This window comes from Podarcis tiliguerta (genome assembly GCF_965153285.1).
Source record: "Podarcis tiliguerta genome assembly, chromosome: 14".
In the NCBI taxonomy this organism is placed as follows: Eukaryota; Metazoa; Chordata; class Lepidosauria; order Squamata; family Lacertidae; genus Podarcis; species Podarcis tiliguerta.
Genome location: NC_139547.1, coordinates 9,099,180 through 9,121,652, shown reverse-complemented (window position 1 = coordinate 9,121,652; position 22,473 = coordinate 9,099,180). Strand labels below are relative to the sequence as shown.

General features: G+C 43.3%; 2 protein-coding genes across 17 annotated transcripts in view; both read left to right on the top strand.

Annotated features, from left to right (window-relative positions):
• CSNK1G1 (casein kinase 1 gamma 1) overlaps nt 1-16,838 on the top strand; it is a 53,340-nt gene extending 36,502 nt beyond the window's left edge. For 9 of the 13 annotated variants that reach the window (XM_083413146.1, XM_083413136.1, XM_083413140.1 and 6 more), the window contains one exon: nt 11,201-16,838. In XM_083413146.1, coding sequence (XP_083269272.1) covers nt 11,201-11,255 — 55 coding nt within the window. In that variant the 3' untranslated portion in view covers nt 11,256-16,838. Of the gene's footprint in view, nt 1-6,774; nt 7,004-11,200 lie in introns of those variants that run through there. The other 4 variants (XM_083413135.1, XM_083413134.1, XM_083413144.1 and 1 more) reach the window with 1 other exon arrangement.
• Nucleotides 16,839-19,583: 2,745 nt separating this feature from the next.
• The window catches only part of PPIB (peptidylprolyl isomerase B), a 106,500-nt gene continuing 103,610 nt past the window's right edge, over nt 19,584-22,473 (top strand). For 2 of the 4 annotated variants that reach the window (XM_083413205.1, XM_083413204.1), the window contains exon 1: nt 19,608-19,869. In XM_083413205.1, the coding sequence (XP_083269331.1) occupies nt 19,705-19,869 (165 nt within the window). In that variant the 5' untranslated portion in view covers nt 19,608-19,704. Of the gene's footprint in view, nt 19,870-22,473 lie in introns of all 4 variants that reach the window. The other 2 variants (XM_083413203.1, XM_083413206.1) reach the window with 2 other exon arrangements.

The following is a 22,473-nucleotide window of genomic DNA, read 5'->3' as shown; positions in this document are numbered from 1 at the left end:
AGCTGCTCAGAGTCCTTGGACTGTCATCCTAACACACCAAACACTTGTCTTTTTAAGTTTTACTTGGGTGAACAAATACTTGAAGTTAGGAAGTGCTTAGAGCTAGAGGCAATAAATTCCCTATGCAATTTTCTCTCTACTTGCACACTTTTGTCAGATTTTTGTGGCAGAGGCACAACTGTCCTGAAATCATTGCACTTGCTACAGAGCTAGAGTTCTGCTCTTTTCAATCCTGATTTCTGTCAGCAGCTTCATGGTAAAAATGTGGCTTGGGTGGGTGTTGCCCTTTGCTTGGTATTTCCAGAGCTAGGCTCCTACAGTAAGAAAATAGTATTTATTCTGAACTGGGAACCAATAAACTTTTTTCTGAACTACATCTAGGCTGCTTATACCAGGCACAGATCAAAGTACTTGACTTCCTGTGGCTTCCTGCAGTTTGTAGGGAAGAGTTAGTTTATAGCTTCAGCTTGTAAAATGGTGCCCTCCAGGTGTTTTGAACTCAGATGTCTGTCGGCCAATGGTCATACTGTATTCTGAAACGTCTGGAGGGCACCAGGTTGCAGAAGGTGGGTTAGAGCTTCATATTTTGTTGTAGAGGGTGAGGATAGGACAAGGAGGCAACCTATGTGATGAGGGTTGTTTCCAAGTTGGAGAAAAGCTACTACTCTCACCATTGTGATTATCACTGATACTTGTTTTTATGTGTGCCCCAAACTGCAGCTGTTCTCTCAAACAGTATGTGAACAAAAGGAATCCATGTTTCATGCCAGAGTATAACCTTGAATGCCCATGAGTCCACTCCCTTGCTGAAGCTAAGCGGTCTGGGTCTGGTCAGTTCCTGTATGGATGACCGCCTGGGATTCTCATGTGTGTCACCATGTGTCGTTCCCCGACAGAGGAAAGGCAAGCTAGGGTACAAACATTTTTACAATTCTGTCTTACACCTATTTTGAGCCCTGATGGGGCCAGAATAAGCAAAAGTTTCCTTGTCCGAGCTGCAGAAACCAAGAGTCACAGCTGAATGGCTATGGAGATAGGTTTACTTGCATTCTGGCTAGTTTTGAGGGTCCACGGCAACAAGGGGCAAAACCTCCCCTACCTGTCCTGATGCACCAAGCTTACCAACTCTGCCCTTCTTCCTTTCTAGCTGGGCTCTCATAGTTGTAAAACACTACATGCTCCTTTCTGTGTAAGAGGTGTCACCCTCATACATTTTAACCTGAACTCTCTCATGAAGAAATGATAACCTTAAGATTTTATTGCAGTGAGGTCTGTAATGCTACTGCAAATGGCTAAACAAATTGTTACCTTTCTGTGCAGTGATGTGTGATTTGCGGCTAGGGTCCACAAAGTTTATAGTCGCCACCAATCCCACTCTTGTGTTTTCTGTCTTCTCTTATTGTGTGGGATATGGAGAAAGTCCTGCTCTTTCTTTTCTGCTTGAAAACTGTAGTGGAGAGGAATCTGTGTGGTGTTGGGTGTCCTACTCACCAAATGGGCGGGGGACACTCCCAGAGGGTGACTTCTAGATGGTAACGTAAATTAGTGCCTCCCTCTTCTCTGGGGCTTTGTAGAGGAAGGGATGCATTTTTTATGAAATGGGAATGTTTTTCCTGACAACTGGACTCCTTAAAAGCAGGTGAGAAGCTTGAGATGTCTGAAATGTGTGGAAAGCGGAGTGTTTTTAAGGAACCAGCTGCCCATGAAGATTCTGTAATGAGTCCCTCATAGGGTCTGCTGCAGCCCTTGAGTTTCTTCCTCCTCTGGCTATACAGTGGTACCTTGGGTTAAGAACTCAATTCGTTCTGGAGGTCCGTACTTAACCTGAAACTGTTCTTAACCTGAGGTACCACTTTAGCTAATGGGGCCTCCCGCTGCTGCTGTGCCGCCGCCGCACGATTTCTGTTCGCATCCTGAAGCAAAGTTCTTAACCCGAGGTACTATTTCTGGGTTAGCAGAGTCTGTAACCTGAATTGTCTGTAACCCGAGGTACCATTGTATATGGAACGAAGGCAGCCAAAGGAAGATGGCTAATTCAGTCTGTAGAGCATGCAACTCTTAATCCCAGAGCTGTGAGTTCAAGACCCACTTGGGACAAAAAGATTCCTGCATTGCAGGGGGTTAGCCTAGATGATCCTTGTGGTCTCTTCCAACTCTACAATTCTATGATTCTGTGATATTGTCAAAAGAAACTATATAGGTTATTGCATAGAACGTCAAATTCAAAGTTAAAAAGTTAAGGTTAATGAGGCACTTCCACCAGGGGAAGAAATTACTGTTCCAACCCATGAAATCTAGAGCCCTGAGAATATTTTGGCTGCTCTGTTCTTTCCCCAGCTTACATGTCTTTTGCACGCATGTTTCTTACTTTTAAGGACCTGCTACTGTTGTAGCTGAAAGAAAGGGCAGATAACTGTTGTATACCTTGTAGTGGAGAAAAATGGTAGTAAAGGAAGTCTCATTTGCCTGTAATCTCTGTTGAAAACACAGCCTGTTGTAATTGCTTTTGTGAATTGCATCTGTGTTGATGGCACTGGAGAGAAAGAAGATTGAGATTGTTAGAGTGAAAAGTAGAGTCGAGTCATGTTTTAGCTCAGGTTCCTGCTGCTTTGGAGTAGCTTTGCTTCTGAACATGTATTCATTGCAAGAGGCAAATATTACTAATGTAGCTTACATTCTGCAATAATGGATTGCTTGTCTCCGGCTTCTACTGGTAATGATTCCTCCTCCCACAACAAAATGAGTTAATTATTGGAGTGTGTGAAAGAACAACAGAATCTCACAACCCAGCATTCAGTCCTTTGTGTGTTCTGTCCTGGAGAACAAATGCCGTTCTTGAGTTTTGACTGTTGGGTGTTAAATGGTCCTCCTTCAGACTTTCCTGGTACAGTCGTACCTTGGTTGTCGAACGCCCTGGAACTCGGATGTTTTGGCTCCCGAATGCCGCAAACCCGGAAGTGATTGTCCTGGTTTGTGAACATTATTTTGGAACCCGAATGTCCAACGGGGCTTACGCGGCTTCTCATTAGAAGCCACGAATTGGTTTTTGAACGTTTTGGAAGTCAAACAGATTTCCAGAATGGATTCAGTTTGACTTCCAAGGTACGACTGTAATTGGGGCATCTGTATGCATACCAAATTTCTACTTCTGGGTGGTATGCAAGTACTTTTAACTATTTTGGGCTATGCTTCATGGCCTCTAGTCTTAGAGAGTTGCACAAGTGTCCCCACTTTAGGACCTAGAGTGTCTTGAACTGAACGCATAGCAAATCTTAGCTTTCTACGTAACGTCCAGTACCACGGCACTGTGAGCCCATGAGTTTCAGGCACAAATGTATGGCCTGATTCGGGCATAATTATCCCAGCCTACCAAACAAAATTGTTTGTCCCTGTCCAACAGGACTGGTATCATTATGTCTGTGGAGCATCTTCCTACAAAAGACTAGAGAATTCAATTTATGTGGTGGGGCGTTTATATTTATCCCTGTAAGGCTTTTTAGGAAGGAACCATGGCGCTTGCAGAGCTTAATGTTATTTTTTCTGAGGTTTTGCTTGTTCTATGTTGGGAGTGTTTACCCCCCATTTTATGTGATACGCCAGTCTTGTTTCTGCTTGCTTGTATTTCTGTGGTGGCTGCAGAGGAAAGTATATGGAAACACAGTGAGCTAGCAAGGGAGGGATGGAGCATTCAGTCCCTTCTCTACCAGGTGCACACTCACTCTATAAAATTCATTATCACAGGCAAATTCTTAAATATACGGCTAGGATAAACATGCCTAGTGAATTCACTACTAGGCATGAATTTTCCAGTAATTGGGGTGTTTTAGGCTGTGTGTGTTTTACTTTACCTTTTCACGGGTGTATTCCTTGTGTACCATTGCCCCTTCTTGAAGTTATTTTCAGACCTGGACTATATATATGCCAAATGTTTACTCTGTCATCGGTGTGGAAGTAGTTTGACCAAATAGTCATATTTGGACTATGAGTGTGGATTAGGCCAATCTGGAAGTCTGGTTGGCCGAATGGAACATGGGTAGTTTGGAAATGCTGATGCTTATTTTTTTCCTTCCTGATCTGACTATTGCAGAGGGCTCCTGATTAAACTGTAGGCTTTTATATCCATGCATATTCATTCATTTCTATCTGTAGCTACCCTTTTGTTTTAAATATAAACTGTACAAACAAGCGGGCTCATAAAATACAGTAGTCTATATCCAGCATATAGTGTCTGCCAGCTCAAGGATGAGTTTTAATGTTGCACAACAGGTGAATCCCATACAGTAATTGCACAGGTGGAAATTCATTGCACAACATATTGTGCTGTCTGTCACGCAACGAAGTTACCAAAGGCCTGCGTATGCATTCTCTGGTTCAACAACATTCTGCTGGTGCAAAACATTTCACCAGCAGGGCAAGTGTCCTGCTTAGTGACTTTAACTTGGCACTGCATTTCATACAACCCTGTGTGTATATATATATATTTTCCCTAAAGAGGTATAGCTAGCAGTAGATGTGCACCATAAGGTGTCCCATAAAGTCCATGGTTATCAGCAGTTCTGTAGTCTTAAGACATACTTGGCCATACCTGACTCTTTAGGGGGGTTGTGTGTGTGTGTGTGTGTGTGTGTATGTATACGCATACGCATACGTATACGTATATGTATGTGTGTGTTTTAAGAGTTCAGAATTCCTGAGTATGTATCTGCAGTCTTTTGAGCCACATCATGTGCTGTTACGTTTGGAATAGCTCCCCACTGTAGCTGTAGGAAGGGGACTTTATTTATTTCTTATTTGCCTACTTCTTCAAACCAAAATATCGCAAGTGGTTTACACAAAAAATAAAATATCATAAATACTCTGTGTGTGCTTCAGAGGGGTCTCCCCTTCTAAACATAAGCTGCCTGGGGGAACTTCTCTTAACCCTGTGCCTGGTGTCTGCCTGTAGCAGGACAGAGTGTGTGATGTTGGAGATTTCAGCAAGAGTGCATCTCTTACACTTGTGAGATTATCTCGGATTAGGGCCAACCTGCATTCCCTACAAACTAAGTAGCTTCCTCCCCTGGCTTTGTTTGCTGAGTTCTTGCTGGGGTCAGAGTATATGATTCTGTCCATTTGTTTCTGGGCAGTGGAGAACTTGACACTTGGCAATGGTGGATCACTAGTCTCACTGTGTCCCAGGGAATTTTACCCACAGTTCAAGAATTTAGTTTTAGATCATCCTTTTGTAACATTGTCTGATCCTTTAAAAGAGAGAAAACTATGTTAGGTATCTGTTTGCTACCAACCAAACATGTACAATAGGCCACCCCTCACCTGTTTTGGACTACAACTCCCATTTGGCTGGGGCTGGTGGGAGTTGTAGTTCAAAGCAGCTGCAAGACCCCAAGTTGGGAAATGCTGCAATAGGCTATGGGACTAAACATCCAAGGCTATCCTGTTGGTAGTGTCCCCTACTGCCCTACCTTATTTTGTAGTTTATATCCCTTGGAGGCATTTGACCCTCCTCTCATACAGTGGTACCCCGCAAGACGAATGCCTCGCAAGACGGAAAAACTCGCTAGACGAAAGGGTTTTTCGTTTTTTGAGTTGCTTCGCAAGACGAATTTCCCTATGGGCTTGCTTCGCAAGACGAAAACGTCTTGCGCCTTTTTTTTAAAAACCGCCAATGCATTTCTATGGGAAACCGTCAATACACATTGGTGCTTCGCAAGACGAAAAAACTCGTAGAACGAAAAAACTCGCAGAACGAATTAATTTCGTCTTGCGGGGCACCACTGTATTTGGACAGCATTTAAAATGCTAAAATACCTTAACAAGCAATCTGTCTGCCGGCCTGTATTTACTGTCTTCAAAATATTATCCTCTGCTTCTGTTACTGTTTAGGAACAAGTTGGCTTACAAACCTAAAAAACAAATTCAAATATAACCCCCCCCCAAACACAGTGTAACTTAAGCAGTTGGGCATCTGGAAGCCCCAATAATTAAACCCATTCCAAAGTTTTGCTGAATAATAATTTTCACCAAGCAGTTAAAAGTCCTAGGCTGTTTAGGTCTTGATAGGTCAAAACCAGCACTTTAAATTTTGCTCAGAGCAAACCAGAGAAGTTAGTGAAGTTTTTTGCTGGAAGCAATTGCAGAATATTTGTGCTGTCTGGCAGCACTGCAACATCATTATCTATCTGGGTAGTAGTGTGTGCAACATGCAAATGGCTTTGCATTATGATGCTGGCCTTCTAGCATAATTGGTGCATTTTATTCAACTTCTGTGTGTTTTTGTATGTACTATGTTCAGTCATAATCTTTCGGTTGGACTGGACAAGCTGCATATTTCAAAAGTGTACATCTTCCATTGGCATGAGTGGTAGGCCATTGTTATTTATTAGCATTTATGGAATCATTTGCATTGCATTAAGAGCTGATACACATACCCATTTTCTTAAGTGGGAAAGTCAGAACTGGGGTGAATCTCCTTGTATTATTTCTGAAAAACCATGTTCAGGACATGGTTGGTCAGAAATTATACAGCATAGTGAATTTCACAAGACACTTTTGCCATGTGGCTATTGGGAGGGGAAACCATTTTATGACAACTCTTCCACCTTAGAAATTTGAGGTGTTGGGAACATTAGAAGTAATCGCTAGCATATCAACTTCTGCCACTTGTTTGTATAGATGGAAACAATATATGTGGGAATAGGTGTTTTTAAGGACTTTATCGCGTATTCCATCAGTCTTTGTGACTCTCTCTCTCTCTGTCTCTGCTTCATTTCATAGTGAATTAATTTCATAGGTGAAGGCCACCCAGTATCCACTCCAGGCTTCTCATAAGAGACTGGTTTGTCTGGTTCTGTCAACCATCCAGCCTGTGTCATCTGTAATGGAAGCCATCTGTGCAGCATAAGTCACCCTAGCTTCATGCATGCCTCCCAGGTTTTACAGATCAACTTCCTTCACTTATGTTGTTCATTTTATCATTGATTAAAATACACCATGTCAAAACCTAGATATGTCACCTTCCTGTTTTATTATAGAGTTGTCTTTTCTCTCTGAGGTTTTATCCACTAATGAGATCACATGCCTTATATGGGGCTACCTATGCAAAGTAAATCAAATTGTGTACGCAAGGATTCAGATTTTACACCTAAAATTAATTATGGAAAATAAGCAACTCTCTCTAGCAGGTTAAGTTAGCTCGATCTCTCAAGATGCAGATTTTCTGTGAATAATAATTTTCTAGTAAGATCTGTGTTACAGAAATTTCAGTTAGGTAAACAGTTCTTATTTGTGGAGTGGAAGTTTATGCAAGAACCAGTTGTACTTCTAAGGACTGCCTTGCCCTTTCTTCTTTGCTCCAAGCAAGGTTGGGGCTATGAGGTTCTTTTCATCCATGAGATGGAGCATAGGAGGCTCTGTAGTGATTGCCAGCGCCCAAGGAGGAGATAAAAGTTTCGTCCACTCCCTGCAATGTCTCCAATTGCAGCTGCTTTGATTACTATTGTAGAAGGTAGTGGAATCCGTAACTCTAAATATTGTTAGTGGAAAAACCATTCACTTCTCTGGAAAGGGAAGGATACATACAGTCCATTTGTACGGATGAGCATTTTGCCAACATGCGATATTCTCCCAAATTGGTTGAGTCTCCTTTAAAAACACACACATTGTACAATAGATTGTAACTGATCCAGAAGCTGAGAGTGGGAGAAACAAAGTTATGCTGATGCTAGCAGTGCCTGTAGCTCTGTTCTAATGCGGCAGGCCATGCATTTGATATTGCAATGGGTGACCAGATGCTAATGTTAACTTTGATTGTAGCTCAGTGCAACACAGTGAGTTCTCTGCCTTTTCTTTTCCTCTCCCTTCTTCCCCATCATTCACAGCTCTGTGAGACCAACTCAACGGCTTATTGCTTTGCATGGGCTATTTATTGTGGTGTCTTTCTCCAAACCATGGAGAGCTCCTCATGGTCACATGTGGGCAAAGTTTCCTCTCTCATCCCTGTTCCAGGGATGAAAATGGGCAACATTCAAAAGTCATCTGTCCTTGTTCTGCTTCCTTATGCTCGGATGACTAAGAGTTTTCTCCTTGTTGTTGAAAGAGGGAGTACAAGGGTGATAAGAACGCATGTTGAAAGCTGCTTCTGTCCAGTAAACATTGTCAGGCAAGTCCAGGTGGCTCAGGTAAGAAGGCAAGCAACATGCTACAAGGAAGGAGGAAAAACTCCTGGAGGATAATCTAATTTGTGAGAAGGCAATGGGTGATTCCCTTTGGACCACAAATGGCAGGAGACCTATCACGGAAGGACTTCTAGGCCATAAATTGCTAACACGGCAATTTTTAGAAAAAATACTATTTCTGCTAAGTATTATGTAAGCAGTTATTCCACAATAATTATACATTACACATAAATAACAAATGAAGACAAAAATATTAATTAAATCTAATAACAATAAATCATGATCAAAACAGTATTAACTTGCTTTTAGTTAACTAATTCAGATATTTATCTGTCGGTCAACTTATTCCCAGAATGTAGTGGGACTGAAAAGTTCAATCTTTCATAGATTTCATTATTCCAGTATTGAGGGGCAAGGGAACCTTCAATCTTTCAATAAATCACTTTGCTGCTTTCCTCCCCTGTTACCTCGTTTATGAGTTTAATTGAATAAGCCATGCCCATACCCTCAAGCACCAGCGGTCAATAGAGGGCAAGTTAATTTTCTTTCATTTATGACTAATAGCCAATTGTGTTGCTGTTAATAAATGTGTAATCTTGAGACTATACAAATCCTAGGAAGATGACCAATCAGTTCATTGACTAACTGCCGCCTATGTGGTGTTTTTTTTTATAAAAAACCTCCCAGCTATAATAGAGATTCAATAATTTATTATTTTGGGGGTATAACTGAAAGAGTTGAGAAATCCATTGGAGTTACCCTACAATACTCATTTTGTGTTTGAGCATAAGTTTGAGTGCCAGTTACTGCTCAAATACAGTTTATATAAAACTGTTCACAATATGTATACATGGAGTGGGCTCTATTATCTGTGGAATTTCCCCCCCATTAAATCATCTTTCCATGTTGGTTATCTGAGAGAAATGTCCTGTTGAATGCAAACTTACCACCATGCTATAAATTTAACTTAAAGTTTAAGTTAATGGAGATCAGAATTTCAGATTTTTTACACCCTCTTTGTGAACTGTATTTTACTATTAATGTAGTAATTATATGCTTAACTTCCTAGCAGCTGAAGTATGGGAATGCCTTGCCTCCCTGCTTGTGTCTTTATTGGTCTCTCAAGATATTCGTAAAAATAATCTCCTAAAATCTTGTAGGGTGGTGTTGGGAAGAAGGTCGATTGCAAGGATTTCTGATTCCCAATTGTTTAACCATACTAACAACAAAATGACACTCTCTTGATCTAGATTATGCAGCTGAAATGATAACCTGGAGTGGGCTTTTATACTGAATGACTTATACACTTCATTTCATTCTGGTACTCCAAAAGAAAGAAAAAACACATGTAAATGTCTGGTCTCATAATTTTTTAATTCTATGTTTCTGTCTTTGGCACCTGGCTCTGGTTAGTAGATCTTGGGGTTCTGGTAAAGAACCACGTAACCTCGCAAGTCATGAAGCCTGCCCACCTTTAAAACTGCAGATCATTCTTAGCCAAGCCTAGGTTTTATCCAGCTTTCATTCATATGCCAGATAGATTTTACTTCAGAGCAAAAATATCTACTCTAAGCGTGTTGTTAAATCCACCTGCTTTATCTTTGTTGCCTTATCAGTTATAAACTGTGCTTTAAAAAATAATTGATCCTACCTTGGCTTTTAATCAATTAAATTTCCATATTACCAAAATTTGGGGGTATGTATTGGTGGTGGGGATTTTGGCAGAAAGACACTGTTCCTCTTCAATATGAGACAGCAAATAACAGATAAAACCTATCACTCATTTCTAAAGTGGCGAAAAACATCTTTATTTGTATCATTTTGAGAGTTGGGATTATAGGATATTATGGGCAATCACACCAGACTAAAAATGGCTTCAAGATTTGAACAATTTCAGACCCCACCAGCATTTAAGATAATACAGAATTAAAAGACTTACTTGCATTGAATCCAACCGTAAGTTTCAGTTTCCTGTGGTTTTTAATGCTAGAAGGAAATCTGTGGTGTAAGGCAAAAAATACCTGCTAACCTTGGGAGAAAATGTACCTTTTCCCATCAAGCTTGACACAGAGAAGAGGAAGCACACAAATCTGGGTACCCTGTATAACTGATTTTTTTTTTAATTGATAAAATTACCTTCTACAAATCGTCATGACTACAACTTTAATTTCTGATTAATCATAGATTAAATTGATTGCTTGAAATCCACTTCCCTATAAAGCATGTTTTTTCCATCTGTTTTTATAGCAAGGGTGATTTCTTGTTCAAGTCACTGTTCTAGAATTCTACTTCAAGTGTTTTGGAAACTTCAGATCAGGACCACTTTGTGTTTAGCAGTTGAATTCCAACCCGTGTTGTTTAAGTAATTCTTCCACACTTCTTTTCAATCCCTCTTGTATTTTTAGGCAACGGAGGTGGATTTTCTCATCTTATACTACATAGCTCCATCTGTGTCAGCAGCATCCCATGCCAGGGTTCTTCATGTCTCAGAATTATCTTAGGAGTTGTTAGCCACGGTTCCACTCTAAAAGCATCCTGTTTGTTCATAGTTTCTTGTATAGTAAATGTATCATCTGTGTTGGTGAAAGCAACTTGGTTAAAAGTGTGTGTTCTTGCAGCTTTCTGCCAGCGGTGGGGGTGGCAATTCTGAGTTGTGTGCCTTTCAGACGGAATTGGCCATGTTCACATTCCCCGTTAGTTGCAAATGATGTTGGTTTGGAAAATAATGCCAAAGCTAGAGGCTAGAACTGGTCATGGTAACCCTCAAGTTATTACAGCCCTTGAAAAATCACATGGGTCCCCAGAGCATGGTGGCGATTCCTGGTGGTGATTATTGGACTACTTTGATGCTTTGAATGTCTTGAGTTTATCTGTTGTTGCAGGAGAGGGTGGGTGTTGGGAGCATGTGTGTTGTGTGTTTCTGAGAGTGAAGAAGTTGGCCACGTCACATGCATTGTGTTGGAAGGAGAGGGCTTGCTGGAGGTCCCGGTACTCTCTATTGATTTGCTGTGTTCTTTGTGCTCCAGGTGCTGCTGCTTCTATAAGAGGAAAAGGAAGAAGTCTTCCCAACGCCAGAAATGACAGGCGTCTCCTTGAGGTCTTTGGGGGACTTTGTTTACCTGCTGTTCCTGCCACGTCTTATTGAATGGGGCTTCTCTTGGGGAGAGGACAAGAAACAAGGGACATATTAAACCAAAAAGAGAGGAAGGGGGAAAAATTCCAAAATAAACATTCAGGTGGATTCCCTAAATGGTCTCGCTTGCTCACTCCACGCTTGAAGCTCCTTTTGGAATCAGGATTGCATCCTTTCCAGCACTCGTTGCCCTTCTTGGAAGGTTGGCTGGCTACCTTCCTGTCTGTACAGCAGTTCAGCAAAGAGGGCGTTCCTGGTGGATGTGCTTTTGTTCCTGCTCCCTTTCTCTTTTGTTCTCGACATGCTTTCCCCCCCTCCACCAACTGCGGGGGGCTTTATGAACTGCGGGGTCAAGATGGTGGTGAAGAGAGGATGCTCTCAAGAGGACCCGGCACCTCTTGCTGCGAACGGCTTAGTTTTGACTACACTGGCAGCTTAGACCTGATCCTTCTTAATCGCACTCCAACGAATTCCATGATAGTAAGCCAATGGCGAGAGAACTGCAATCTACATTTCCAGTTGCCTTGATTTACTGGTTTCTGTGGCATCTCCCTTCTCAGAATGGTTACAGAGAAGTGTCAGTTGTTCTAAAGGAACTTACGTTGTTGCACTTTTAATTATTTTTAGCATTATGTATGCGTATGCTGTACCTGCGTGTTTTTCCCCCCCCCTTGTGGGTGTGAATGATGCCAGCACACATGTTCAGCTTGTATTTGAGTGCAAAGCCTCCCTTTGACTTAGTCTGTCCACCACATTTGGAATCCCCTGGGACTATTCAGGGGTTTTCATACCCCACTGTTGGTTGTGCACTGAAGCTTACTTGAATTTTCAGCTGCCCTTTCCAGCTGTCAGTGAACACCCCTCTTGTGGTTTTTCTCCATGGTGCCTGACATAACCTGCTTGGAATTGGAAGTCTTTCTGCTGGCAGGAAGGAGAAAAGTCAGCTGGGCTGAATTCTGGGCAGGTCACAGAAATGCAAATGCAGACTACTGTAACCGAAAGTGGAAAGGATGAGGCAGTTTGGCCATTTAAAGGGAGCAAAGCTATTTCATCAGCGAGAGGACACTGCCACTGCCTTAGATGACATATTTTATCAGGCCTTTTAGAAGTTCAAGGCCATCTATACAGACTAGAATAGTGTGTGGCTTCCAGCAGAGCAGTCTGAGTATTACCTATGATTCTTTCTGTTATGCAGTCAGGGCTCCTTATTAACATGCCCCAGGCAATTGGATAACTTTGTTTTATTCTGACTTTCCAAATGGGATTGGCCACTCTGCATTCAGTGTGCTCCAAGGCAGAGATTGTGAACTCCAGCAGATCTTCTGTGGATATGGCTTGAGACAAATAATTGGAAATTTGAGGGAGTTGGCCCCAAAGGCCAGGACATACCATGTGGCCTCTGCCCTACTGCCTTGAAGTGAACTGAAAATGTTTCCTTTTCAGAAATTTGATACCTGAAATCTTGCGTCTCATCTTCCCTAATAGGTGGCACCACAATGCTGTAGTTCAGACAGTAATCCTTGGGGAGGGAGTTATCTCATGACCATAACCCTCTTGTTGGGGAAAACTCTGGGAGCTCCTTGCCTACAGACAGGAGAAACCTGCTCAGGGAGAAGAAACAACTCTCTCTGCAGTAACTCCTTTGGTTCCCGTCAATTTCTTGAGTATTCTTCTTAATCTAAAAGCCTCATTTTTAGCTTTGCTTGGCTGAGCTTTGGACTGCCTTCCTCTCCCTGGTTCCCCCAACACTACTTCAACCCTTGAGCCAAAAGGTAGACTTGTTTTTTGCTCATGAATTGTCCATCCTAGAAAGTTGTGCATCCATTTTCTGAGTGTGGCCAATTGCCTTTTTATTGCATTTAAAATGCAGATAAGAGGAGTGAACTCTTCACCATCAGTCATTGATTAGAAGGGTTGTTTTTTTTTTAAGAAGACCTTTTAAACTTCCCAGCCCATTCCTCCTGACTACTAACACTCTCTTTAAATGTTTCTAAGGCCACCTGCTCAAATGAGCCTTGTTTACCACTCTTGGCATGGGAAATATCAAATATGAGATGTAAGATTTAATGAAAACTTGACCTTTGTGCTCCCAGCTGCACCACACGCATCTGTCCTTTTGCAGTCTAGTTCTCTTCCACTGAGGAGCATCTTAGAATTTGCAAATGGAGGAAGCTACACAATAAACAGTCCCCCCCCCCAATTGTTTTTCTTAGAAGTCTTCATTATTTTTAATGTCTGATGGTTGAAATCAATCTTGCTTTTGCTTCTCTGCTCCATTGCTCAGGAGATCTAGCTTCCTTCTGAATGAAAATATTTGTATGCATATAGGGAACATGTGCTCTTGAAGCAGGTTAATATCCAAACTCGATTTTGCATTCTGGTCAAATACTGAAGCTCTTCGGAAACCAAACTGTAAGAAATGTCTCACAGTAGGGATACTTGAGTAAAAGTCTGGATTTAGTGGACTCATGGTAAGGAGCAAGAGAAACTAACTTGGTCTGGATTACTTGTAGGACCCTCATCTACTGCAAGTGAACATTTCAGTTGTTAAGCATCTCTATGGGAGAATGTATGCAAAGTGCTGGCCCATTTTATCAAAACAGTCTCCCAGTTTCCCAGTGCTTCCATACAGTGTCTTCATATCAGGGTCGTTTCTGCAGCCTCCCATTTCCAATGAAGGAACATGGAGCCGAAGCAGTCTTCAAGTATTCTTCTCCATTTCTGAAATGTGCTAATTTTTTCCAGAGAACAGTCAGTGGTAAAAATGACTTTCTCCCCCTTCATTCTTAACTATTCAATCTTAGCTGCTTTGAAGAGAATACTATGATCATCAATAATACTACAGCTAATTACTACAGCCTTCTCTCTAAGCTTCCAGTTCTAAATCAGCGCCATCCTTTGCAAAACAAAGCTGATGGTATTGTCTTTGATTATTTTGAAACAAACGGTCAGGAGCTAGTGAATAGGAATGAGTAAGATTATATAGGTCTTCCTTCCCTCTCATCACTGGATGTGTGTCTTTCCAATTATTAAAGGCCAAATCTGCTTAATTGTGAGGATTGCCTTGCTTCAGGAGCTGACTAGCTGGCCTCTAATGTTCTCTGGGTCTCGGAGAATAACATGTCAGCACATATTCTTAAAAAAAGACATGGGTAGTTCTTCCAAGTGCTCATTCAAAATCTACCTTCAGTTTTGTCGCTTGGAAAGGCAGGTGTCTGTAAAATGGACTGGTAATCCTTTGTAGACCCCTCCACCCTCTTGAATTTTAAATAGTCATGATCATGACTTTGCTACCAAACAGTTGCCTTTCTTTTTAGGGTGGAAGAAATTAAAATAGCTAATCTGCATTAGTCTCTATAAAAGCAGCTTTCTTGTGATGTAATGAGTATATCACTCTGAAAATTGCCAGTGGCAGAATTAGAAAATTCTTTTCCTTGGGGCTGGTTTGAATTTCTTTCTCCCTTTCAATTTTCAGGCCTTAATCTTATATTTTAAAAACACACGCCATGAACTTATCTTCAAAAACTATTGCTTCCTGGGACGCTTGTTCTTCAAAATGACCTGCCCAGTGCCCCTGTAGTCCAAAACAGGCATGCATGACTTAAATCTTTCCACATCCGTGGTTTATAATGGCTTGCAGGATGGAGGAACAAAATGTATATTGCTCCTTGACGAATGGAACTTGTAAGCTCTCCCAAGAGCTTTTATGAGTGATGCTTTGTGGAAGGTAAACTGCCATGGTGAGCATTTCTTTGTATGTAGTCTGAAGATGGTGTTGTATTGCTGGGTGTGAACTGCCAAATATGCACCTCCCTATAAATACAAAGCCATAAGCCCCGTTTTCTCAAAATACTAAAGATGGGGGAAGAGGGAAAATATGCTTTCTGCATTGCTTATCAGGCCTTAAAGGAAGTACCCATTGTTTGGCTTGGAAGGCTAGTTTTTCCCATTGGTTTTGAGCCTCACTGATTGAGCTTCCTTTTCTTTTTGCAGGTCTTGATGTTGGCATGATGTGTAGCAGTTAAAGGGCCTAAGAATGCCAGGCTACTTTGCTTGCCTTGGCAGTTCTCAGTGCCGTGTTTGTATTATGCATATCCCAGTAAGTGACTGGAAGGGAACTGATTTCTCAAGCCTCCCTTAATAGTTTTACTGCAGGTCTCAGGTGGGGTAGCCCTAGCCCTCTAGATGTTGTTGGACTACAACTCCCATAATCCCTAATCATTGACCATGCTGGCGGGGACCAACGGAAGCTGGAATCCAACAACATCTGGAGGGCCACAGGCTTCCTATCTGTGCTGTAGATGAACCACTATAGGAATTACTCTCTGCTGTGTGAATGTCTGGAGGGGGTGCAGATCTTTACTTCAGTATTTGTTATGCAGCAAGCCTTGGGTCTGAGGATGAGCTGCAGCTTAGTCTGCATGCTTTATTACCAAACTTCTTAATTGCAAGGAAACCTCAGTCTCTGACCAGGATGTCCTTGCCTCAGCTTAGTGATGTAGTAGGAACCTCCACTTCAGCACCTCGTGGGGATTTAGTTCTGGAGCTGTTGCCCCAGAATACTGCTCCTATGGAGGGTGTGGTTTCTGAGAGGGACTGGGACACTCTTACATTGAGCACCTGGTTCCAGTGCCTGCTCTGAGTTCAGTATCCTCGCCCCCCCCCCCCGAAATGACAGGTGCATGCCAATCAAACACAGGCAGGAAAATGGCTTTAAATAGCCTCTCTCATCCTCTTAAGACTGTCTCAGGAAAATGATCACTTTTTCTAAGAAATGCTTTTCCAAACTGCATAACTGCTGCATAACTGTATAGGCTACCTTGCGGAACTTGGGAACAGGTTAATCTTCTCCAGTTAGAAAAGCAACTTGATAGTGATAAGTCTGTCTTTGCGATTACCAAGCAGAGAAGAGAATTATCATTTGGGGGCAGGTGGACCATACCAAATATTGTATCTTCCCCAAACAGGGAAACCACAGTTAAGTGGCTTGTTCCCATTGGAAATTTTGTGATGTATAATTTATTAAGTCTGTTTCTTTAATGTAGGCCTTTTGTGCTTTTAAAAATGGGATGATTGGGATAATGAGTGCAACTCTTGTTACTGTAAAGAAAAATCAGCTGTGAAAAATCTTTTTTAAAGTATTGTGTGCACATGTCTGATTCTTGTTGAAATGCCTTTTGATTTTTAATCTTTTTATTTTAAATGTGTAATGCAATGTTTTATTCATATAATCCTGGCACTGCTCTTGGAACTTGGCAGTGAACATGAAGCGTAGTATTTTTTAACATGAATGTCAATTTCAAATGCATTTGAAACGGTTCAGGATAAGGGCTCACAAACACGATGTGCAGGAGGCTCCTCTGGCGCTAGTTGGATTTCACTTTGCCAGGAATTGGGTCCTGCTACTGATCTTTTCTGATGTGCCTGTTTTTAATGGGACATTGCAAGAAATGTTGTGTACCTTAAATACCCCCCTTTCCCCTATTTGCACCCTTTTAATGTAAAATAAAACATCAAATTTGCTCTGTTCACATCTGTGTAGTCCTTTTTATTTTCTCTTGGGTGTCATGTCCCATCACACTTAGCATCTTGAAAACAAAGAGGATGCTACTCCTGTGATGAGACACTGCATTTCCAACCAACAAAATATGCTATTGTCTAAGAGAAAACTGGAGATATTTGCAACATAGATTATATTTGCAAAAGAAGCATAAACACAGCTTGCATGTGCTTTTGTGCTTCCATGGTCTCACCAACAAAGGAAGCATCCGTGTTCAATTCGGTCACCTTGGTTTTGAATTGAGACCATGCGCTGTGTTAGTTTCCTAACGCCAGGCTGTTTGTCATCGTCAAGCAGAAGTTATGAAACACTACTCTTTGTCTTGATGTTGTAGTGAATATGTTGTGTACTATGTGCGCACTGAACACAGTATTTTACATTCACTTGCGTGCTATCCTCTGCAGTCAGAGTGAGTGGCAAGGTAGCCAAGTGCTGACATGTTATTTGGGATAGTGAACAATTCTGAAATGCTCCTGTTAGGATGGCTGGGCAACAGAATGAGAAATGAGATTTAAGTAAACATAAGAGCCTGCTGGATCAAGCCAGTGTGGGAAACCTGCAAATAGGACCCAAGCACAACAGCACTCCCCCTTCCTGTGTTTTCCAACTGACAACTGACATTAAGAAGAAAGGGTTAGTAATGGTGATTAGCCTTAATTCAGAATGAATTTAACTTTTAGAACCATCCATTGGTGACCATTCCTCGTGGGGGATCAAATTCCATAGTTTTGCACTGTGTGAAGATGTAATTTGATTCTTCCAACCTTCTACAAGTGCTACTATTATGAGAGAGGGAGAGATTCTCTGTCTGCTGTGTCCACTCCATGCATAATTTTATATCTCTCTGTTGTGTAAATTGCACACTTTGTTGTTGTTTAGTCATTTAGTCATGTCCGACTCTTCGTGACCCCATGGATCAGAGCACACCAGGCACTCCTGTATTCCACTGCCTCCCGCAGTTTGGTCAAACTCAGGTTAGTTTGCAACACTACACAATTGCACACTACACAATGCTATTTTAGAGAACACTTCAATGGAAGCGGCTGTAGCTTGGTGGTAGAGCTGTGGATCACTCCTGAGGATGAATCCTGTCTGAAACCCTGGAGAGCTGCTGTCAGGTAACGCTGAGCTAGATAAATCATTGGTCTGGCTCGGTATATACAAGGCAGCTTCCTAAATTCTCCATATGTTTTTAAAAATGCACATTCACATGTAAAAAATTTTGTGTTTTAGGCAGATTTTATTAGGGCATAACCTTTTATAAGAAGGGACACGGGTGGCTCTGTGGGTTAAACCACAGAGCCTAGGACTTGCTGATCAGAAGGTCGGCGGTTCGAATCCCCACGGCGGGGTGAGCTCCCGTTGCTCGGTCCCTGCTCCTGCCAACCTAGCTGTTTGAAAGCACGTCAAAGTGCAAGTAGATAAACAGGTACCACTCGGGCGGGAAGGTAAACGGTGTTTCCGTGCACTGCTCTGGTTCGCCAGAAGCGGCTTAGTCATGCTGGCCACATGACCCGGAAGCTGTACGCCGGCTCCCTCGGCCAATAAAGCAAGATGAGCACCGCAACGCCAGAGTCGGCCACGACTGGACCTAATGGTCAGGGATCCCTTTACCCTTTTATATTTTATAAGCTGGATCTTTGAGATGTTTTGCTTTGCTTTTTAATACCTTTGCTTTCTCAATGTGCCAAGTGTCTTAAGCCAAAGTAAGTCATAAACCCAGTTTGCATCTAATGGCCCCGTGCTTCTCTGTTTGCTCCGAATTGAGCAAATATGTTGTGTGTGTAGCAGTACACCACACTAAGCAGCAGGTAAGTGTGTACAACAAAGGTCCATATAGTTAAAGCTATGGTTTTCCTAGTAATGATGTATGGAAGTGAGAGCTGGACCATAAAGAAGGCTGATCGCCGAAGAATTGATGCTTTTGAATTCTGGTGCTGGAGGAGACTCTTGAGAGTCCCATGGACTGCAAGAAGATCAAACGCATCCATTCTGAAGGAAATCAGCCCTGAGTGCTCACTGGAAGGACAGATCCTGAAGCTGAGACTCCAATATTTTGGCCACCTCATGAGAAGAGAAGACTCCCTGGTAAAGACCCTGATGTTGGGAAAGATGGAGGGCACAAAGAGAAGGGGACGACAGAGGACGAGAAGGTTGGACAGTGTTCTCGAAGCTACAAACATGAACCTGACCAAACTGCGGGAGGCAGTGGAAGACAGGAGTGCCTGGCGTGCTCTGGTCCATGGGGTCAAGAAGAGTCGGACACGACTAAACAACAACAACAAAGTGTGTACAAGACTGCAGCATAAGAGGGCCAGATCCCTGGAAATCTGGCTATGGATGGGAATTATACACGTCTGATCCTTTAACACGCAACCATTTCCCCAAAGGGCTACAAACAGAACATCCTCCTTCATCCTATCCAGAGAGTTGTACTACCCCCTACAGGCGAAGGGCGGCAACTTCACCGAAGAGCACGACGCCGCCGGCCGCGCACTGCTCGCTGGGTAATGTAGTCCCCGCCCCGCGCGTCCTTCCTCTCCTTTGTCTGCCGCTTGGCCCAACCGGCGCGCAGCCGCCGCCGCCGCCGCCTCTCGTGCCCGCTTCCCATTGGCCGAGCTCGCCGCCCAATCGGAGGCTGGAAACGTGGCATTCCTTTGTCGCAGGAGCCGCTGACGCCCCCCGGGGTGGGGGTGGGGAACGGCCTCCCTCCCCCTCTCCTGAGATGGAACCGGCCAATCCCTCTCGCCCAGGACTCCGCTCCGCCCGGCTCGGGGCTGTACCATTGCGCACGGGGGAGGCGGGAGGGGAGGACGAGCGAGAGGGGAAGGGGGCGGATGCGGGCTCTGTGGCCGGGTTGGCGCTGCTGGGGCTGCGAGCGGAGGAAGATGAAGCTGCTGGCGGCCGCGGCCTTGCTGGGCCTGGGCGGCTCTCTGCTGCTGCTGCTCTTCCCGGCTGCTCACGCGGAGGAGCGCAAGAAGGGGCCCAAGGTCACGGCCAAGGTGAGTGGGGGGCGGGGAAGGGGGGGGCTTCTCTGCATCCCCCTCCCCCTTGCACTTCTCTGCAGGGTGGGCGTCCCCCCCTGTTGCGCTTGCACCCCTCTATTCCGCAGCAGCAGAAGCCCTCTAGCCCGATTCTGTGCAATAATAATAATAATTTATTTGATTTTTCTTAACATGATAATTGCTGAAAAAGCCTAAAAGGCGATTTATGGCCAGTGCACCCAGGGAGCGGGGAGGTGATTTTTCTTCTCTTAACAAGCCGTTCAGAGCTGGTCCCCTGCGCGTGCTCCTTGAAAGACTATATGGCGAAGGTTTCCATAGACCATAGTCTTGTTTTATATCGGGTTGTGGCGTGCAAGGAGGGGTGAAAAGAAGCATTGGGAGGCTTAGGCACCGGGTGGGGTCTTAGCTGGCCAGGCGATAGAGTCATGCGCGATGGAGAGACCCTTCCGAGGATGCACGGCTTCATTTCATTTGGCTTTTAATTTCTATGCCGCCTTTCTATGTTGCTATAAGCAAGGCGATTTGCAGCAGAAAAAAATATGCAGCAAGGATCCAGTTAAAAAATTCATAATAAAACGTAACTTTAAAATGGAACCACTTATATCAAGTAAAGTAATATTCAGCAATCTATGAGAATAGTACACAATAGAATTAACTCTCAAAACATCAGCAAATAAAAATTAAACAGTTGTTCATTCTTAACATGCTTGATTCCAAGCATGGTGGTTATCGCTTGGAGGCCCCAGTGGGGCAGCCATGTCTTGTCTCGCACTGCAGAAATATCTTACGGCTCCTTTAAAGGCCAACAAGTTTAACACAGGCTGTGCTTTTGTTACATCTGATGCGTTTTTACTCAATAGGAAATACAATTGAGCGTAATACTTAGGTATTAGGAGCCTTGACTTGGGGGGGGGGTCCCAAAGTGATAAAGTATTCATAGGCACAGGGCTAGGAAAGGCGAGAGATTTAGGGAGGGTCAGAAATTAGGGACTGCCCCTGGCAAATTAGGACCGTTGTCATGCATATTGAAAAGAGATGTCTGCAGAAAGGGTTAGGTTTTGTGACTCAGCCTTGGCCAGGATAAGCGATCCCACATTCTACAAAGCAGCTTTATGCTGAGCCAGACCTTTGGTTTCTTTCTATTCCTGTATCATTTTATCGGACAACTTCCAAAAGTAGCAGAGAGTCTTGCGGCAACTTTAGAGACTAACATGCATTCTTACCCCACAAGGAATCTGATGGTGACACTGAAAGCCCTCTCAAGACAGCTTGCAATATTACAGACACCAAAGGATAAAATGAAAGAAAAATGGCTGGCCGGCCAAGAACTAAAATAAAAACCTTACAAAGCAATGTGTGATCTGAAGCAAAGGTCAGTGAGAGCAGATGGGCAGTGTTAGAAACTGAGATATGAAAGCTAGGAGCTAAATGTCACCTTAAACCTCAGCTATGGACGCAACAACGGAATGTCTAGGTGCACTTTTTTATAACAAGAACACAAAGCTGAAAATGAATGAACTGCTGCTAAAATAATTCATTTTTCACATGGTCTAGCCTTGCCCCTGCCCACCCCCCTCCTAATATTCTTAAGAGGGTCTCTTCTCCACTCTTCAGAGAGTAGCTGGAAGTGGGGAGGCAGAAAAAGGTCCTCCTTTCCTTCCAATCTGCAGTTTATATCTGAAATCTCAGGTGCAGTACTGCGCCCAGAGCTCAGAAACTGCTTGAACTAATGAAATTCCCTGTCGCAAAATGCGCCTAGAACAATGGGAGTTTAGAACACTGCAGGTGGGTTTTGGGGTCTCGGCAATGCATTCCAGAGAGGTGGAGCCAGTGGGAAATTTTAGGCTCTGGACTTAATGGTCTATATGTGCTCCAAAACAGTTTGTACTATGTTGCTTCCTTTAAAAGCCCTCCTGTGTTTGGGGTCCCTCCCTCCTTTGGCCGAACCCAAAGACTTGTCCTGACAGCACCACTAGCTATTCCTGCTCAAGAGCCTTTCAGCTGGAGATGCCAGAGACTCGGCTAGGAACCAGAGACATACAAAGTATTCTCTGTCTGTGCATTCTGGCCCCTTCCCTTCCTCAAACTCCTGGGAAAGGATTGAGGATGTTTCCTAATGCAGCTGGTAGCATCTCTCCTCTGTACCAGGGAGGAGATCCTTTTCAAGCTGCAGGTGTGAGGAATTGAACCAATGACCTTCCCCTTTAAGATTCCCCCCACCCCTCTTTGGAGCATGGACTTGTCTGGGAATTTAACCCAAGATGTACTCGCAAAAAGTGAGAATCCCACTCCAGACCAGCAAACATGAACTGTCAGGCAGAGCCCACTTGCCACACTTCAGAAGCAGGGAGGAGGAAGAGTGTGCAGCCCGAAAACCTTTGGTGTGGGCGGGGCAATAGATATGTCTCTCTACTTAGTACAGTGGGCTATTCTTCAGCCACATATAACCCAGAAGTTTCTAGTGCACACAAACCTTTCAGTTCAAGCAAGCACTAGGCATTCTCTGAAATGCATTGCATTTGGGGAGAGTTCAGAGCACTGGTGGTGTTGGGTGCAGCCTGGGGGTGGTGGAATCAAATTGCAAGGTTGAGACCTTTGCTT